General features: G+C 41.5%; 1 protein-coding gene across 5 annotated transcripts in view; it reads right to left on the reverse strand.

The window, feature by feature from the left end:
* MCM9 (minichromosome maintenance 9 homologous recombination repair factor) overlaps nt 1-18,329 on the reverse strand; it is an 82,092-nt gene that overhangs the window by 7,077 nt on the left and 56,686 nt on the right. For 4 of the 5 annotated variants that reach the window (XM_033867662.2, XM_033867659.2, XM_033867660.2 and 1 more), the window contains 4 exons: nt 4,695-4,897; nt 3,871-4,074; nt 2,681-2,763; nt 1,817-1,962 (listed from right to left, as the gene is read on the reverse strand). In XM_033867662.2, the coding sequence (XP_033723553.1) occupies nt 1,817-1,962; nt 2,681-2,763; nt 3,871-4,074; nt 4,695-4,897 (636 nt within the window). The remainder of the gene's footprint in view (nt 1-1,816; nt 1,963-2,680; nt 2,764-3,870; nt 4,075-4,694; nt 4,898-18,329) is intronic. The other variant, XM_033867661.2, reaches the window with a different exon arrangement.

Raw genomic sequence — 18,329 nt, forward strand, 5'->3', positions numbered from 1 at the left:
TTAAAATAAATGTCGGGACTTCCCTGGTGGCATGGTGGTTAAGAATCCGCCTGCCAGTGCAGGGGACACGGGTTCGAGCCCTGGTCCGGGAACATCTCACATGCCGTGGAGCAACTATGCCCGTGCACCACAACTACTGAGCCTGCGCTCTAGAGCCCGAGAGCCACAACTACTGAGCCCGCGTGCCACAACTACTGAAGCCCATGTGCCTAGAGCCCATGCTCTGCAACCAGAGAAGCCACCGTGATGAGAAGCCTGAGCACCGCAACGAAGAGTAGCCCCTGCTCGCCGCAACCAGAGAAAAGCCTGCACGCAGCAACGAAGACCCAATGCAGCCAAAAAATAAATTTATATAAAAAAAAGAAAAACAGTTCCTTCTTTAACATAAAATACCTCATTCTCACTGGGGAGTTTTTTTTAGTCTGACTGTTAAATTGTAAAATTTTAAAAGTCATGGATTGGGGCATGTAGGGAAGGAAATCATGATGCTGAAGGGAAAGTCAGTGCTGCTGCTAATGGACCAGGAAGGCCTTTCCTGGGTGAGAGTCAGTACTTCTACTTCTACTTCTGTAACCTTCCCAGTGTGCCAGCACAGGCTGGCCTGAAAGCAGTCTGGGTCTCTACCTGCGATTTTCTTCTACCAGAGATATATAATGACTAATGATCAAATATTTATTATGCTTTGAAGAAAGCTTTACAAACAGTAAGAAAAGAATTAATATATTAATAAGCACTAAGATTCTTTATGTAAAGGCCATTGCACATGTCCTCTCCCGGTGATGAAAAACGATACAGCCAAGTTATAAAATATTTTGTGTCTGGGTCTGGCCCAGGATGGGATAGGTCACTCCCTTAGAGGCCAACTTCCTCTTCCTCAACAGCAGTCCCAGCCACCTCTCCGAATAGCACTGCTCTACTTCTTATACTGAGCCAAAGAAAGAGAAGAAGACAAAGTGGCAGTAAACAGGATACAGCCCATTCACCAAGGTTTCTTGATGGAAACTGTGTGTCATGTTGGGTGTAAACTGTAGGTGGCACACCTTGGTGCTTCTCATATAATCAGGACCCAGTTTATTACATACAGTAAAGGACCAGTCAGTGTTCTCCACGAGGCTCACCAAACCAGTAAGCCAAGGAAATGCAGCTGTGGAAGGTGGTCTCCAAAGAGGCGGCCATCAAGTCCCTCTTTCCTATATGTCTATGCCACTTCTCCTATCGAGAGGTGGTGTCCATTTCCCTTTACCTTGCATGTGGGTTGACCCTGTGACTTGCTCTGAACTACAAAATGTGGTAGAAGTGATGCTGAGTCAGCTCCGGCCCAGCCCATAAGAGGCCTGCAGCTTCCACTTTTGCTAAGCTACTTGAGTCCTAAGCTACCACCTCAGAATTCTTACTACCTTACCGTAGACAGAGCCCAGCTAGCCCCCGGCCATTTAAGCCACCCCTGCGAAGGCACCACACATCATGGAAGGTATCTTGGATGTTCCAATTCCAATTGAGCTCCCAGCTAAATAAATGCAGGTGTATGAGTGACCCCAGCTGGCACTATGTGGAATGGAGATAAGCCATCCCCACTGAGAGCTCCTGAATTTCTGACTCCCAGAAAAGTGAGCACTAAAAAGTTGTGGTGTCTTTTTTTGTTTGTTTTGTTTTTAAGCTACTGAGCTTTGAGGTAGTAGATTATACAGTACTAGATAACTGAAATCCCCTACTGAGAGTACAGACAGATTTTCCACTTACTTGATACTTCTTCCATTTCACTAAATGCCAAACAAGCATTTTCCATCACATGCTTTTCTTGGTTTTCTTTTCTCACCTTTCAAGTCTTCTTAGCTCTTCCCTTAAGAGGCTGTGCAGCTCCAGCTTTTCCAGAATAAGTTCACACTGCTTCTGGTACTGCTCCAGAGGGTTATCAGGAAAGGATGTGTGGAGTGCATTCACACCTCCCAGCAGAGCACCTCCCTGAAAGGGTGAGAAAATGGGAAATGCCAGGGAGAGTCACCAGGCTAGCCTGCAGACAGGAAGTACATACTAGAGGCCACTGATCCCAGATGGCTGAGACCAGCCCTCTACACCCCCATCACAGTATCAGAATCACCTGGGAGCCTTTGTCAAATTTCAGTGGTCCTGTCCCTCAATTCCTGGTGGCATGCATTGCTCTGAGAAGCCACACTGTCTCTAGTGGGACCATAAGCATCTCCCAGGCGTGTTGAGGAGAAAAAGGATTGAGACCCACTGCTTTATACCAGTGGGTAAAGCAATGCTACTGATGCAGAGACTGTTTCTATGACAATTTTTACCCCTTCTTTTAAATAGTTTCCTTTGGATATATTTCCAGGAATTACTAGGTCTAGAATATGATCATTTTTATAACTCCTGATAGGCTATAAATTGTCTCTTTTAAACAATGCTTGTAACTAGGGTTCAAACATTAGGTACAGGGCTTCCCTGGTGGCACAGTGGTTGAGAGTCCACCTGCCGATGCAGGAGACACGGGTTTGTGCCCCGGTCCGGGAAGATCCCACATGCCGCCAAGTGGCTGGGCCCGTGAGCCATGGCCGCTGAGCCTGCGCGTCCGGAGCCTGTGCTCCGCAACGGGAGAGGCCACAACAGTGAGAGGCCCGTGTACCGGAAAAACAAAACAAAACAAAACAAAACATCAGGTACAAAATATCCTTACCTGCATGGAGGACTCCATTACCGACACCACTGTAATAGCATCTTCCAGAGTCACTGTGTCACGGAACATCAGGCGAGCATGAGCTAATAAGGTGCATTTGAAATTATGGAGAATTATTTTTATGAATTTTTGAGGTGATAAATGTAATACTCTCCTGGATCCCCCCTATTCCAAAACTGTATTTTATAAATGAGCTACTAATAACAAATACATTTTACTAGAGCAAGCACGTAAGTCTAACTTCAACTAGCTTTAAGGTTGTTTCTCTAATAATGGGCCTAATCCTTCTGCACAGCCCATGGCAGTTCTGTGTACTTACATGAAAAGGTACTCTGGGCTCCAGCAAAGAAAGGTGCTATGCGGCATATATTTAATATTCAGTGACTTTTAATCCTTACTTTCTAATCTATTATAAATCATACAAAATTAAAATTAATATTCATTTCTCATCTCTGATACATCTCTTTATCTGTGAGCTTTTCAAAACTGCCAAATTTGCAAGCCTGAATCTTGGGTATTTCTTGCCTTAATATTCGTTATAAATCCTTGAAAAAGTGAGGGAGGCACTTTTGTTTTATAGAACTTTTTGGTAAGCATATATTATATCATCATATGATACAGTCAGCTCACGTGAAAAAAATTTAGGATTGTTTAATAAGGGCTAAATGTAAAAGCCAGTATTAGAAAAAAAAGAAAACGTCTGGAGACGCATATTAGCTGCAAGTATGCATGTAAGTCTCATACCTTAGGGATGGGATAGAGCATGGTACTGTTAATTCAGCATTATTGTGCTAGTGGTGGGCTGTGAGTGGCAACTGGTGAGAAATAACCCAGGGTGCTATATAGGAAATATTTCCCAGTAAGGGAGTATTCCACCCCAAGTGCTAACAGAAGCCATCAAGAAACAAACATCCGTAAATGAGACGGTCTACATGAATGATGTCTTAAGTTATGGGAGGTTCTGAGATGTCACAGAGATTCCTCTTTCTGAACGACGCTTCGTTCCACTCAACATCTATAATCCGTCCCCAGAAGAGTGGTTTCATAGCTCCGAGTTTTTACTTTTTAAGCAACTATGAGCAAGCACCTCAGAGGTCATCCTCACTCATCTCTGAATTCACGGTGCCAAGCCCCATGCCTTGCTCACACTGGACACCCGATAAAAGTATTATCTGCTGAAGGAAATAAACCTTCTGCTAATCGTATCAAGCTTTCCAGCAGGCGGATGGTTGTCCGGGCAGCGTTCCGGGAATCGCTCTGCCTCTGCATCTGGTAGTACCGGAGGAGAACTTGATTACCCTCATCAGACAGTGTGGGCTGCAGATTCCTAATGAGGCAGAAATAGGTTTTCATCTTTTCCATGCTCCAGAGCTTCTCTGATTTGCTTGGATAACCTGTATATATCACGTATTGGGTCAGTAATTTCTAAGAACAGGCAAACATCTCATATTAAGGGTTTTGCTAAAGTTCTTGTACTCATTTTTAAAAAGATGACCTTCAGGTTTTGTGGCCATTGAAATCTAGATGTGTCTCTGCATATAGTTCTATAATAAACAGTCTTAGGCGCTAAGCTTAATAAAGGTAAGCTTCCTACAGAGGTTTAAATTATTCAGAATAATTCTGTTCTGCCATATACAGAAATAAATAGTACTTGGTAAATCTAAGTTTTTGACAGAAGTCCCACATTTAGAATTGTTTCATAAACTCAGTCCATTTTTTTGGGTGCAAGAGGTGAACCACGTGGTAATTATATATCATAAGGTTGCCCCCTTTCACCACAAAGGACACATTTACCAACTTTAATCTCATCAATGGCAAGCAGAGAAAGACCCTTTTCCTTCCGTTTGTTATTCTGGGCTCACTAACTGACTCGTCTCACTGCTTTCTATCTAAGCCTCTCTCTACTGCCCATTAGTTACGGTACCTTGGGTATTTATTTAATTTTCTTCAAGAAAAATTTCATTTGTTACGTCTACTTTTTGTCAATTTGAATGATTTGTTCGTCTCCACGTACCTTTGTTTTCTAAGATAAAGGCAGAAATTATACGATCCCAGTCTTCATTCTTGGTATCAAGCAAAACCAGGATCAGGTCAAATCGACTTAAGAGTGGGCTGCCAAGGGCAATGTTCACTGACACAGACTCATGGGGGTCGTACTGGCCTTTGGGGTTGGTTGCTGCGAGGATGGTGGTCCTTGTGTTCAGCTTGCACACGAGGCTACCAAAAGAGAAGGTACAATTCACTGACTGTTGGGATTCAAATGAAAAGCAAGATTAAACTTGTTAATAGAAAGGGACTGCTCTTGCACCTTGAAAATCTACACTCATGTGAAAGAGAATGTGAATGATACAAACACCAAGTTCAAATGAAGGACATTTACACTAGCCTATCTTGAAGAGAAGTAAGTATTTAACAAACACTTCTTATGCCCTGAGTATGAGCAGACCCCTCTGCTAAGGGGTGTTAAGAGGTGTACAAAGTTAAACCACACATGCATACTGCTCTTAGGGAGCTTGCAGTCCACTAGCTATAATGGTAAGACAAGGCAGAATATGGTAAGTTCTAGAAACATAAATTTCCCAGGGGAAATAAAGATGATGTGTATTCATCTATGTGGATGGAAGAGACACTCAGAGAAACATTACGAAGTAGTTTTTGAACTGGGCCTTTCATGACATCTGGACTTGTTCTGTGCGTTTACCTACTTTGTTTCGGTTTTCTAAAAGTGAAAGAAACAGGATGAAGGGAAAGGGAGGGAGGGAGGGAGGGATAAAAGAAGAAGAAATCAGGAAAAAGAAAGGTTGATCAGCGTAGTGTTTTTGAGGAGCAACAGTGAAGGGAAGGCTGCGGAGGAGGGCTGGTCAGATGGGGAAGGACCACGGACGGGACACATGGGAGAGACAAGGGCAGTGGCCCAGGAAGAGGCACTCAAGTCTTCAACAGAGCAGTGACAGGATAGATACGGAGGTGACATAACTTAGATGTTGTTTTTAAACTTGTTTATGATGGGCAAGCCCTCAAAATAATACGGCACATTCACTGACAACAACGAGTACAGCATTCTTTCTCTGTAAAGTTGTATGCTCTCTAGTGATGACTGTTTTCAGTTACAGCGGCATGTCTGCCTCTCAGCAGTCAAAACCCTGGGACATCGGCAAACATGTGCTATGTCTGTTAATCCCTGATCTGTTTCCAGTTGGCTCTAGCAATTACCTCATGCCTGAAGACTGAAAAAGTTTGAGAATTTTTATTTTTGGTAAATGGCACAAGAAGACACAGAAGAGAAAGACAAACGAGGCACTTTCACTGAAAACTAAATCCTCTTTTTAAAAAAATTATTGATAGGGAAAAATTTTGAACAGAGAGTCCACATCTTAACATTTATGCACCAAAATGACTTTGTAAAGGCAGCTGTTTAGAACTCAGATTCAAGTTTGCCATAAAAACAATGTAATAAATGGTCCTTAACTAATCCCACAAAAAGCACATTTAATCCAATACTGAAGCGAGGCTGTTTGCATTTATCATAAAAAAGGAATATTGCTGCAATACTGGCAATGAAACAAAATACAACTGTATATGAATTAATTTCTCAAAAATTATTTTCTGACAGGTAAAACTGATTGTTCTTCCTTTCTCTGATCAAGAGCTATTTACAAGCCATTTCCTGTGTGCAGAGGACTGTACTGAGAAATGAGAAGGGTGTATAGCTGGTCCCGGCCTTCAGTTAGTTTACAATAGGACTGCTGGAGGATAAGGAGGCTCAACACAGCGCCTGCCAGACAGGACGTGTGCAACGGAAGCTGGCGTCAGCGTCAGTGTCCACAAAGAGAGACTTCTGTGGAGATGCCTGGATACGTGTAAGACATAGACTCTTAACGATATCCATGACGTGAGAAGGAAAATGAGCAAGCCAAGACAGAAAAAAGGTGGTGAGTTATTCCTGAGGTAACTGGGAAAAAATGAAAGGAGAAGCTTAGGGAAGGGGCCTAAGGAAGATTTATACGTGAAGAAAACAGGTTTCCTGAGGGGCACCTTGTGGAAATTCAAGCAATGAAGGTAGAGTGGTGGGCAGGAGAAGAGAAGACTGTGTGGGGTAGTAAGTCAGGCAGCTGCCAATAGCAAAGAGGAGGATGGGGATGGCGTCAGAAGGGACAGAGTGGTCTCGATCACTTGAAAGAGGGGAGGACAGCATATAAACCTGGTGGCTGCAGACCTGTGTACGAACATGACTGCATTACAAACTGAATGGGGCTGTAGCGAACAAAGATACTCACACAGTCTAAGCACTGTGTGCACAGTAAAGCTTCGCTAAATACTACTGAATGAGGAGCTCATGAATTAGTGGAAGGTAAGGGTCATTTTTCCAATCCAATACGAGCTCTACCTTCCTCAGTAATAAGAAGATAACTACCATATTTGTAATACCAAGCACTGTGTTAGGCTTTGTGTATACATATTACCCCTAATCTTCACAACAACCTGAAAGGTAGATATTATTATCACCAACTTGGAAATAAGGAAACTAGAAGTCCCAAGTTGTTAATAACTTCCCCAAGGTTACGTGGAGAGCTACAGAGCTGTGATTCAAACCCAGATCTGCTTAACTCCAAAACCAATGCTCTTTCATCTCCAGACTGCCACCCTGGTGGTGTCACATTTTAAACACTTCCTGTGGTCTTGAAGATTCTGCCTCATGTTTTAGGTATTCATTACTTGCCTTATTTTTTTTATTTTTTTTGCGTTACACGGGCCTCTCACTGTTGTGGCCTCTCCCATTGCGGAGCACCGGCTCCGGACGCGCAGGCTCAGCAGCCATGGCTCACGGGCCCAGCCGCTCCACGGCATGTGGGATCCTCCCGGACCGGGGCACGAACCCGTGTCCCCTGCATCGGCAGGCGGACTCTCAACCACTGTGCCACCGGGGAAGCCCTCCTTGCCTTATTTTTTTTCCTACTTAATTTGATCCCCCTTGAGGGCCTGTGACTTAACTGTTATAATGCTCACACTGTCTGTCACATATTAGATGCTCAATAAACATGTACTGAATAAGTGATAAACAAAAATTAATCTTTACTTAGTACAGTATTTCTAAAATTCAGAGTCATTTTATACTCACAGGCTTCATCAGTCATAAAATAATCACGCTAATATATTTTGTTTTCTGCATTAACTTCAAGGAATGAAAACATTCCAGTTTCTGAAAAAGCTATTTTTCCATTTTTAATCCACATGTTTAAAACTTCCTATATACATGGGAGTACTTTTTCTAAACATCGTAAAGTTAAGTTACATAAATTATTTTTACCATGACAGGCCCTCCGGATAGTGCCCTTATTTTTGTGATGGTCCCCATTACTCTCATTACATCTTTACCGGTGATCCCCATCTTTGTTCATGGGTTTAATCACTACCTATAGGCTGGCACTTCCAAATTTAGCTCTAGCCTGTGGTAGTGGCTGCTCTGTGCTCACCAAATCTTGTTTTCCTTTCTCCCTGGGGACAGAGCAATATTTAATTTCCCATCCTCCTTTCCAGTTAAGGAGAGCTGTAATAACAAGTCTTGCCAATGGAATGGGGGTAGGAGAACATATGCTACTTCCAGGTCAGGCTCCTAAAAGCCTTCCTGTGCAACCCTCCCCGCTTCTCTCTCTCTTTGCTGGTACAGGTGAGGATAAGGCCCTGGAGTCAGACAGCCACCTGAGGGACTATGGAGCACAGCGCCTCACCCACCACCCACATCAGACTGTGACTCAAGCAAGAAAAACTCCCTCTGGCAAAACACTGCAGGAAGAGATGAGCACAGGAGAGAAGTGACCACTTTTCAAGGAGTAACGAAAGAGAATAGACAGCTCAGGAATTTGAGGCTTTGAAGGGCTGGAAAAGACAGTTGCCTCTAGACCCCAGAAAGTAAGGGAAAAGACTGAAACAGGCTTTGAACAACAAAGGCCCAGTCAATTTTCTCAGTAGTATAAAGTGACCCAGATTAAGAGTGAAGCCTTGGGCTTCCCTGGTGGCGCAGTGGTTGAGAGTCCGCCTGCCGATGCAGGGGACACAGGTTCGTGCCCCCAGTCCGGGAGGATCCCATATGCCGTGGAGCGGCTGGGCCCGTGAGCCATGGCCACTGAGCCTGCGCGTCCAGAGCCTGTGCTCCGCAACGGGAGAGGCCAAAACAGTGAGAGGCCCCCCCCCCCCAAAAAAAAAGAGTGAAGCCTTCAGCTTAGATGGCCTTAGGGTAGCCACCATTAAGTTGAAGAAAAATGGAACGAAGGCCCACCCATGTTCACAGCAGCTATATAATAGCCAAGAGGAGGAAGCAATACAAGTGTCCACGGATGAATAAATGGATAAACAATACACTCACACAATGAAATGTTATTCAGCCTGAAAGAAAGGAAATCCTGCCACAAAATACAACATGGATGAACTTTGAGAACATCATGGTACGTGAATTAAGTCAGTCACAAAAGACAAATACTATATGATACCATTTATACGGGGTTTCTAGAGTAGTCACATTCATAGAAACAGAAAGTAAAATGGTGGTTGCCAGGGACTGGGGAGAGGGGAAAATGCGGAGCTGTTGTTTAATGGGTGTAGAGTTTCAGTTTTGCAAGATGAAGAGTTCTGAAGATCGGTTACATAACAATGTGAATGTACTTAACACTACTGAACTGTATACTTAGAAATAATTAGGATGGTAAATTTTACATGTTTTTTGTTTTTTAACCACAATTTAAAAAAATGAAATGGAGAGCGTTATGGACTGAATGTTTGTGTCCCCCCAAAATTCCTATTTTGAAGCCCTGACACCCAAAGTGCTGATATTATGAGTTGGGGAGCTTAGGAAGGTAACCACGTTTAGATGGGGTTATGAGTGTACAGCCCTCATAATGGGATTCACATCCTGAAAGCAGAGGATGAGAGACAACAGCGCTCTCTTCGGGCTCGCACAGGGAGGGGAGGCCATGTGGGCAACAGCAAGAATGCAGCTGTTTCAGAGCAAGGAAGCGGGTCCTCACTAGGAATCAAATCTTGACCTTGGACTCCCCAGCCTCTGGAACTATGAGACATAAATGTCTGTTGTTTAAGCCAATCAGTCTACAGTATTTTGTTATAGCAGCCCAAGGCAAAGAAGGAAAAACCCCCAAAACCCAACAAACTGAGCTTGAGAAATATGTCAAGAAAGGAATTCTGGATACTGGCATATGCAACTGACTAGAAGCAAAGGGATCAGAGACCTAAATTACTACGGGATCTGCACTGCCAAAGAAACCACAAACTCAGTCTGAAGAAGCCTTTGCTGTGATGGAATAAAATTCATACTTTATGGCAAGACAAGAAAATTTAAACATAAAATTCTTCTCTGCCTATTTGGGCCTCCTCCCTCCCCTTTAGTGTGTATTGTGTATCTGCATTAACCAGACCTCCTTAGGAGATAACCTTCCTTCTTAATCTTGTAAGGGGCCATGATGACCCATGACCCACAGCTCACTTTGTATGTGTAGATCTGGATTGTGTAAACTGTCAATAATACATCCTTTGACATATAACCCATCATGTCAAAAACTTACATAACTGTGCTTTGACCTCAGAACAGTCCTCAGAGCTTCCTGAAAGACTGTCACCCAGGTTATAATCTCAGGTTGGCTCAAATAAAATTTTCCATTTCTTTCTTAGATCGACTATTGATTAATTTTTTCATTGACAATTGCTTTCAAGTTGTAAAAACAACCTTTTGCACAAATGACACCAAAAGCACAAGTAAAAAAAAAGACAAAATAGGTAAAATGAACCGCATCAAAATTTGAAACTTTTATGCTTCAAAGGATGCCATCAAGGAGGTGAAAAAACCCACACACAGAATGGAAGAAATTATTATTTGCACATCATATATCTGATAAAGGACTTATATTCAGAACATACAAAGAACTCTTAGAACTCAACAATAAAATGATAAATAACCCAGTTAAAAATGGGCAAAGGATTGGGATAGACATTTCTCCAAAGAAGATATACAAATGGCTAATAAACATACGAAAAGATGCTCAATGTCTTTAGTCATTAGGAAAATGCAAATCAAAACCTCAGTGAGGAAACCATAAACAAAATAGAAAAGACAACCTACAGAATCAGAGGAAATATTTGCAAACAATGCTACTGACAAGGGATTAATTTCCAAAACACACAAACAGTTCATGTAGCTCAATATCAAAAAAACCAAACAACCCAATCAAAAAATGGGCAGAAGACCTAAACAGACATGTCTCCAAAGAAGACATACAGATGGCCAACAGGCACATGAAAAAATGCTCAACACTGCTAATTATGAGAGAAATGCAAATCAAAACTACAAGGAGGTATCACCTCACTCTGGTCAGACTGGCCATCTTCAAAAAGTCTACAAATAATAAATGCTAGAGAGGTTGTGGAGAAAAAGGAACCCTCCTACACTGTTGGTAGGAATGTAAAATGGTACAGCCACTATGGAGAACAGTGTGGAGGTTTTTTAAAAAACTAAAAATAGAGTTAACATATGATCCAGCAATCCCACTCCTGGGCATATATCCAGAGAAAACTATAATTTGAAAAGATACATGCATCCCAATGTTCATGGCAGCACTATTTACAATAGCCAAGACACAGAAACAACCTAAATGTCCATCAAGAGATGAATGGAAAAAGAAGATGTGGTATATTTATACAATGGAACATTACTCAGGTGTATAAAGAATGACATAATGCCATCTGCAGCAATATGGATAGACCTAGAGATTATCATACTAAGTGAAGTAAGCCAGACAGAGAAAGACAAACATATAATATTGCTTATATGTGGAATCTGAAAAATAATAAAATACAAATGAACTTATTTAAACAACAGAAATAGACCCACAGACATAGAAAACAAACTTATGGTTACCAAAGGGGAAAGGGGGGTAGGAGGAATAAATTAGGAGTTTGGGATTAACACATCCACACTACTGTATATAAAATAGATAACCAACAAGGACCTACTGTATATAGCACAGGGAACTATACTCAATATTCTATAATAACCTATAAGGGAAAAGAACCTGAAAAAGAATATATATATATATAGATATATAGATATATAACTGTATATATATCTGGATCACTGTTAATCAACTACACTTTAGTTAAAAAAAAAACACAGTGAGATACGACTTTAGATACACTAGTACTGTTATAATCACAAAGACAATAACAAGCGTTAGCAAGAATGTAGAGAAATTGGACCCTTCATACATCGCTCGAGAGATTGTAAAATAGTATAGTGGCTTTGGAAAACAGTTCCTCAAAAAATTAAATATGGAGTTACCATTTGACCCAGCAATCTGCTCCTATGTATACACTCAAGAGTAATGAAAACATATTGTCCCCACAAAAACTTGTACTTGAATCTTCTTAGTAGCATTATTCATAATAGCCCCAAATTGGAAACAGCCTAAATTTTTATCAACTGATGAATGGATAAACAAAATGTGGTATATTCATATAAAGAAAGACTATTCAGCCATATACAGAAACAAACTATTGATACATGCAACAACACGGATGAACCTTAAAAACAAGTGAAAGTTGCCAGACACAAAAAGTCACATCTTATATGATTCGATTTATATGAAATGTTCAGAACAGGCAAATCCACAGAGATAGAAAGCAGATTAGTAGTTGCCAAGGGCTTGGGAGAGACAGAAAATGGGGAGTGAGAGCTACAGGATATGGGATTTCTCTTTGGGGTGACTAAAATGCTCAGGAACCAGTGGTAATAGCTGCACAACTCTATGAATATACTAAAAACTACAGAATTGTATACTTCAGAAGGGTGGACTTTATGTAGTATGTGAATTATACCTCAAAGCTGTTAAGAGAAAAAGTCAGAGGAAAGAATCAAAATAAAATGGTACGTTTGTAAAAAACAAACAAACAAAAATAACAATCTTGGTCCCCTAAGCTTGCTCCAGGAGGATGCAGGCTGGGAAGCTCAGGTGCCGCCTTCAGATGTGGCCAAAGGAGGATAACGGACAAGAAGAACCCTTTGTGTGCTGAGCTGAGCCAGGGGCCAGAGAACAGTGCAAAAGGAGTTATCTTAGAATTAGAACCAGGGTTTAATCACAAAACCTCCCTTAATAATGCCCGCTCAGCAGGACCCCAGAATTTCTACAATCCAGTGCCTGCCATGTATTTTCCGTTTTCCCCCTTTCTAAGTAGAGGCTGTTACTGTGATCAACCAGTCTGGTCCACCATGGTATATACTGTGTAGGGTGGGAACATACTTGTCTTTCTCAGCTCGACCGTGCATTGCTGGGTTCCCTCAAAAGCTGACTTCTGAGATAAGGATTTAGGAACAGGGAGTTTATTTGGGAGGCAACCCTAGGAGTGGGGAGAGTCAGACCAGAAAAAGAGAAAAGCCAATAAAGAGTACAATGATGAGCAAGTTACTATGGCAGGAAATTGGGGCTCAGTCCTGCCAGGGAACCTCGAGGAACATACATTAGAATTGTGCCACCCAGGGATGGGGAAGCAAAGATTACTGACTGACGATCCCTCAGTAGTTGAGGATTAATTCTTAGGTTGTGTTAAGCCACGGTTTGCTATAGTGGTTAGCGTAGCCTGACCTGACTAATACACAGCACATCTCTCTACTGAGCTCCAGATCCGCTGGCTATGACAATAACCATCCCAGTGTTTAAGTGATCTCCTCCTAACCTAAAGAATCAGGCCAGAAAACAGCCTGGATGCAGCATTCACATATCAGTTTCCGGATTATCCAACTTTTCTAGATTAATAGGCCCTCGATTTAAAAATAAAAATGTTTAGCACCCCGAAAAATGTGATGAAAACACCCACAAAACTATACAAAGCAAAAACATAATAATGATATTCTCACAATCCATTACATTCTTTTTGGCAATCTTAAACGCTGAGGTACACACACCCTCCCCTGCTTTCTAACAAGGTCGATAAAGTTGACAAGTTACCTTTCACATCTAGATTGACCCAATGAGTGGTAACAAGAGATGCACAGGCAATGGGAATAGGAAAGAGGAAAGGGGTGAAAGTACTGCTCGTACGTATTGTCTAGAAAGAACAGGACACTCTCCGAGTACCTGATGTGCACTTAGATTTTCACATCTTGGTGGCATGCTTGGATGCCTCTAAGGAACACTTCTCAATCTGTTCCCTCCTCTCCCTGTTTCCCCCTCTTAACCTGAGGCTAGTCTGTGAAGGATGCTACCAGAGAAGCAGCTTCTCAAGATCCTGGAAGGAGGAGGCAAGCTGGGTGCCAGGGGTGGAGGCATCTTACCCTGGAGCCATGGTTCCCAAGCCTGGCTTGTCGATGAGAACCCAGGTGGGTTTTGACAATACACATTCCCAGGTCCCACCTCTGAGATTCTGACTGGTAGGCCTGGTGTGGGCTAGAAAACTGAAGATCAGCCCAGTGGGGACTGGTGCTGTGGCTCTTCCATGGCTATTGGAATCGAGGTGCACAATAAATGTTTACTTGTCTGTCTCGCTACAAGGTTGTCAGCATCTTGAGAACAAAGGCCTTGTCTTTTCACCTTTGTGGTGTCAGTAGCTAGCAGAGACCATGATGTTGCTGAGTGTTCAAGACATGTTTGCTGAGCAAAACAAGAATCTGCCATCTTGCTGTTTTTAAATTTTAGACCGTACTTCCACCTAGGCATATGAGTATAATTGGGTAGCAGCAAATATATAATTGCAATGTCAGATTTTCTCCTAAAATGTGTCCTCAGCAAATAGTGAGGGTATCCTCTATTATTTAAGAATCGGATACCCTGCCTTTGATGAGAAGCTATCCTATTAGGATTGAAAGCAACCTGGAAAATACATGAAACACTATCTTTCCCAAATCATTATTTAGTTTAGCATTCTACAGCCTTAAAGATCATCACCACGTAAAGCTCTCTCAAATGACTTCACACAGTGGCACTGAGCTGCCATTTGCCAGTTGCAGGGACTGATTTGCACAGCTTAAACAGGTACTTTCAAATACTGATACCCCCTTTTAAGCTTACACTGCATCCTTTCCTTCTTGGTTTCTTCTTCTCTTTCATTAAGCAGCCAGGACAAATGTAAAGTGTTAAACTCCCAAACTTTAAAAATGTTTTCAGATTTAAGTAACATAAGCAGAGAACAATAAAACTATTGGTCTTTTCAAACAAATATGGATTCAATAAGACCTATATTTTGGCACTAACACTGTAAGTTACATTTTAGTAGACCGTAGACATTCGTAGTAGACATCCTGAGTGTTTTAGCATTTTTTTCTATTCTGACTGCCCATAACAAGCTTTTACACCACAGAAATCATATTGACTGATTCTCTCCCAGCCCCTTGTGCATTTGAATGGTGGGTATATGGCTTATGATATGCCCTCACAGGTATACGCTCACCACATGGATAAACTTTAACCTCAACTTAAAAAACAGTTTGTGGAACTGGCACAGTTACATGGAACAATTAAGTGTGTGGGTCTTATTTTTTAAAAGAATTCTCTACTTCTATGTAATGTATATAAAGCCACACACACACACACACACACACACACACACACACACACACACACACCCCTCTCTGCAAGATTCCCTGCAGCCTTGGTGGCCAGCCATTCTGATCCAGCAGTTCACATTGATACCCTTAAGGGAGATTATAATTCAAACAAAAATTCCTTCACAAGTCAATCAGACTTTAGTCACTTGAGACATGAGAGAGAGAGAGAAAACAAAAGCATACATATCAAAGAGTTCCTAAAAATGATGCTGCAAGGTATCAAACATCTCAAAGACAATCCTGACATGGTCCTAGAGAAAGGGCCCAGAACATCTGGATGATGACGGTTCACTGAAGGACTCCTATTCTAGGGGACGAAAGCCAAAGGAAGAAAAGTCTGAAAACTGGGGAGTGAGGAGTAGGTAAGGTGTTTCAAGAGGAAAATTCAGAGTATTCTTATTTTATTTTAGTTGAATACATGATTAAGTATTCCTTTTTCATACTTAACCCTTCTTACCTGCTTACTAATGAACAACCTGACATGCTTTATGTATCTAGAGACATTTTCTGAAAGAGTTCTGCATTTAGCAATTAACTGTATACTTTCCATCAGGAAGATTAACAGGTTTCTAATTAGGGAGAGTGAACTTAAGATTCTGAACACTGTTGGCCACAAAATTAGATGAGCAACTGCTTGAAGCAGGTCCAACTTTTTCTTAAATTGTAGAGTGGCCCAGAGTAAGTGCTATGAAAAATGAACACATGAGCTAAGTGGAACCTGAAGAGTGTTTTCTTTGGTTCCCACCACCAAGGAGATGACAGATGGACAGTGGTAACTGAGGGCACACTTAACTGCCAGCCCAAGAGCAAAACCAACATGTACCATATTCTTGCACTTTTCTGTAAGTGGTATTACAGCTATTACAGTGACGTCAAAATAAAAGTTAAAAAAAAAACCCAAACGTAAAAGGACAACTCGAATGGAGGAATGAAGATCACATAATTGCATAATTGGTGGGAGCTATGATCTGGGGAGAAACTGTAAGAACTTCTACAAACTACACAGCTTGACCAAGAGTTTACAACTCACTAGGTACATGTGACTAAGTACTGTCATTTAAAACCCTGCCATCCTTTTTGTCCATCTCTTTGAAATCCACTGAGCTCGAGACTTTTCTCATGAAGAGCTACCTCCTATTTAGATTGATTCACCAGGGTACTCTGTCTGTGTAAACAAACTATTGTTTCCCAGCACCGACAAATCTACTAATACTTACAACTGACATATGACTTGTTCTTTGGTATATTTCTTAAATGATCCTTTGTCCTCATTATAGTCCTGGACAGGCCAACCACTGGAATGCCCACCAAGCACGTAACTCCACAATCCCTTGTATGTAAACTGCCTTACATGGACGACTGGCTGGGCCTGATATTGGAACCTGACCCAAGAGCAGTCAGCCCATAAACTGGCCAGAGGTCTCTGGGCTGCTCTTGCATAAATCTAGATGACAATATCTAACTGGGCCTCTCTTGAGGGTATCTGAAATGGACACAAGAGGGAGAGCTGAGCTACTAAAGAGAGGTGAACAAGCCTAAAAGACAAACACACAGATAAATCAAAGACAGAGAAAATATCTGAGTCTCAACAATGGGAGAGCAGGTCTGAAAATGAATATACTTCTGATGCTAAGGTGGCAACGAGATAATATAGCTGCTATTTTATATCTACAAACTCCCATCCCCCAAGTTATGTTCCAGTCACACCCAAAGGCAGCTTTTACTCTCCCACATACCCTAGCAGGCCTGGCTTAAGGTCTACTTCAGGTAAGTTGAGCTAGTCTCATTATAACTTTAAAAAACCTTTACAGTTATCATCCACCTTGTAGGTTCACTATTTCATCCTGGAGCAGAACCATGTTGCTGACAGCTCAAGGATCCTAGACAAATGCAGGGACCTGATGATGATGGTGACAATGGCCCATATTCACTTATAACAATTTCAAAATCCAAAAAGCTCTTAAAAAAGGCAAGGTTTTCATAGGTAATCTGGCAGCAAACTCTGACCTAAATTGATGTGAGTCTTTATCCCATTTAGTGTGAAGTTTTATAAGTTTCACAAAATAATTAAATAATTAAGGCATTTGAATACAGAGTGCTGTCTCAGACACTGCTAGTGGGTTTCATAATATATGACACATGCATTGTAGTGCTTTCTTAAAATTGAAACAAAAAATCTGAATTCGAACATGCATTTGGGCCCCACGAGTTTCTGAAAGGAATTAGAGACCTATAATAGTTAACACTTAAAAGGCACTTATTATGTGCCAGGTTCTATCCTAAGCACTTCACTGGATTAACTCACTTAATTTTCACAACAGCCGTATGAAACAGATAGAACAATTCTCACCATCGTACCATGAGGAAACCAAGGCACAGAGGAGTCGGGTGATATGCCTGGCTAGCAGGAAGTGGAGATGGAACCTCAACCCAGCCAGACTAGCTCAGGGACTCTTGCTCTTCATCATTATGATAATTCTTTCAATACCCAATACATTCTTGTGGTCATTTTAAAAAGGTAGAGCTCTTGATGCAGTTTCCTGAACTTGTTCCATGTCTAGCACAGATCATGTTCCATATTTCATGATATAATGTGAAACCGTATTGTACATATTCTGCAATAAACCAGCCAGCAGCTGAATTCGTTCATCATGGCTGAGTCTGTGGGCCAGCCCATAATTTGCAGCATCTCATAGGTGGCACCTTAAAGGTTATCCATTTACTCATTAGATGCTTGAATTCCTTATATAACTTTTTTCTAGATGAACTTGAAGACCTCTAAACCCTATAGGCAGCCTACTTATCTCTAGGCAGCTCTAGCCACTGAGAAGTCTTGCTTGTACTGATTCTAAATATCCTTCCCTGAACCTTCAATCCATTGATTCTAAAGAATATGGAACAAGTCTAATTCCATATCTATATTTGAGCCCTTCAAAATGATTGCAGATAACAATCTAATTACTTTTTCTGGAAATGGTTCAAGGAAAACACAGGCAATGTTTTAAAAATATACAGCAAAAAGTTGGTGTTATTTAAACAACAAGAAAG

The sequence above is a fragment of the Tursiops truncatus genome, chromosome 12, assembly GCF_011762595.2.
Source record: "Tursiops truncatus isolate mTurTru1 chromosome 12, mTurTru1.mat.Y, whole genome shotgun sequence".
Classification (NCBI taxonomy): domain Eukaryota; kingdom Metazoa; phylum Chordata; class Mammalia; order Artiodactyla; family Delphinidae; genus Tursiops; species Tursiops truncatus.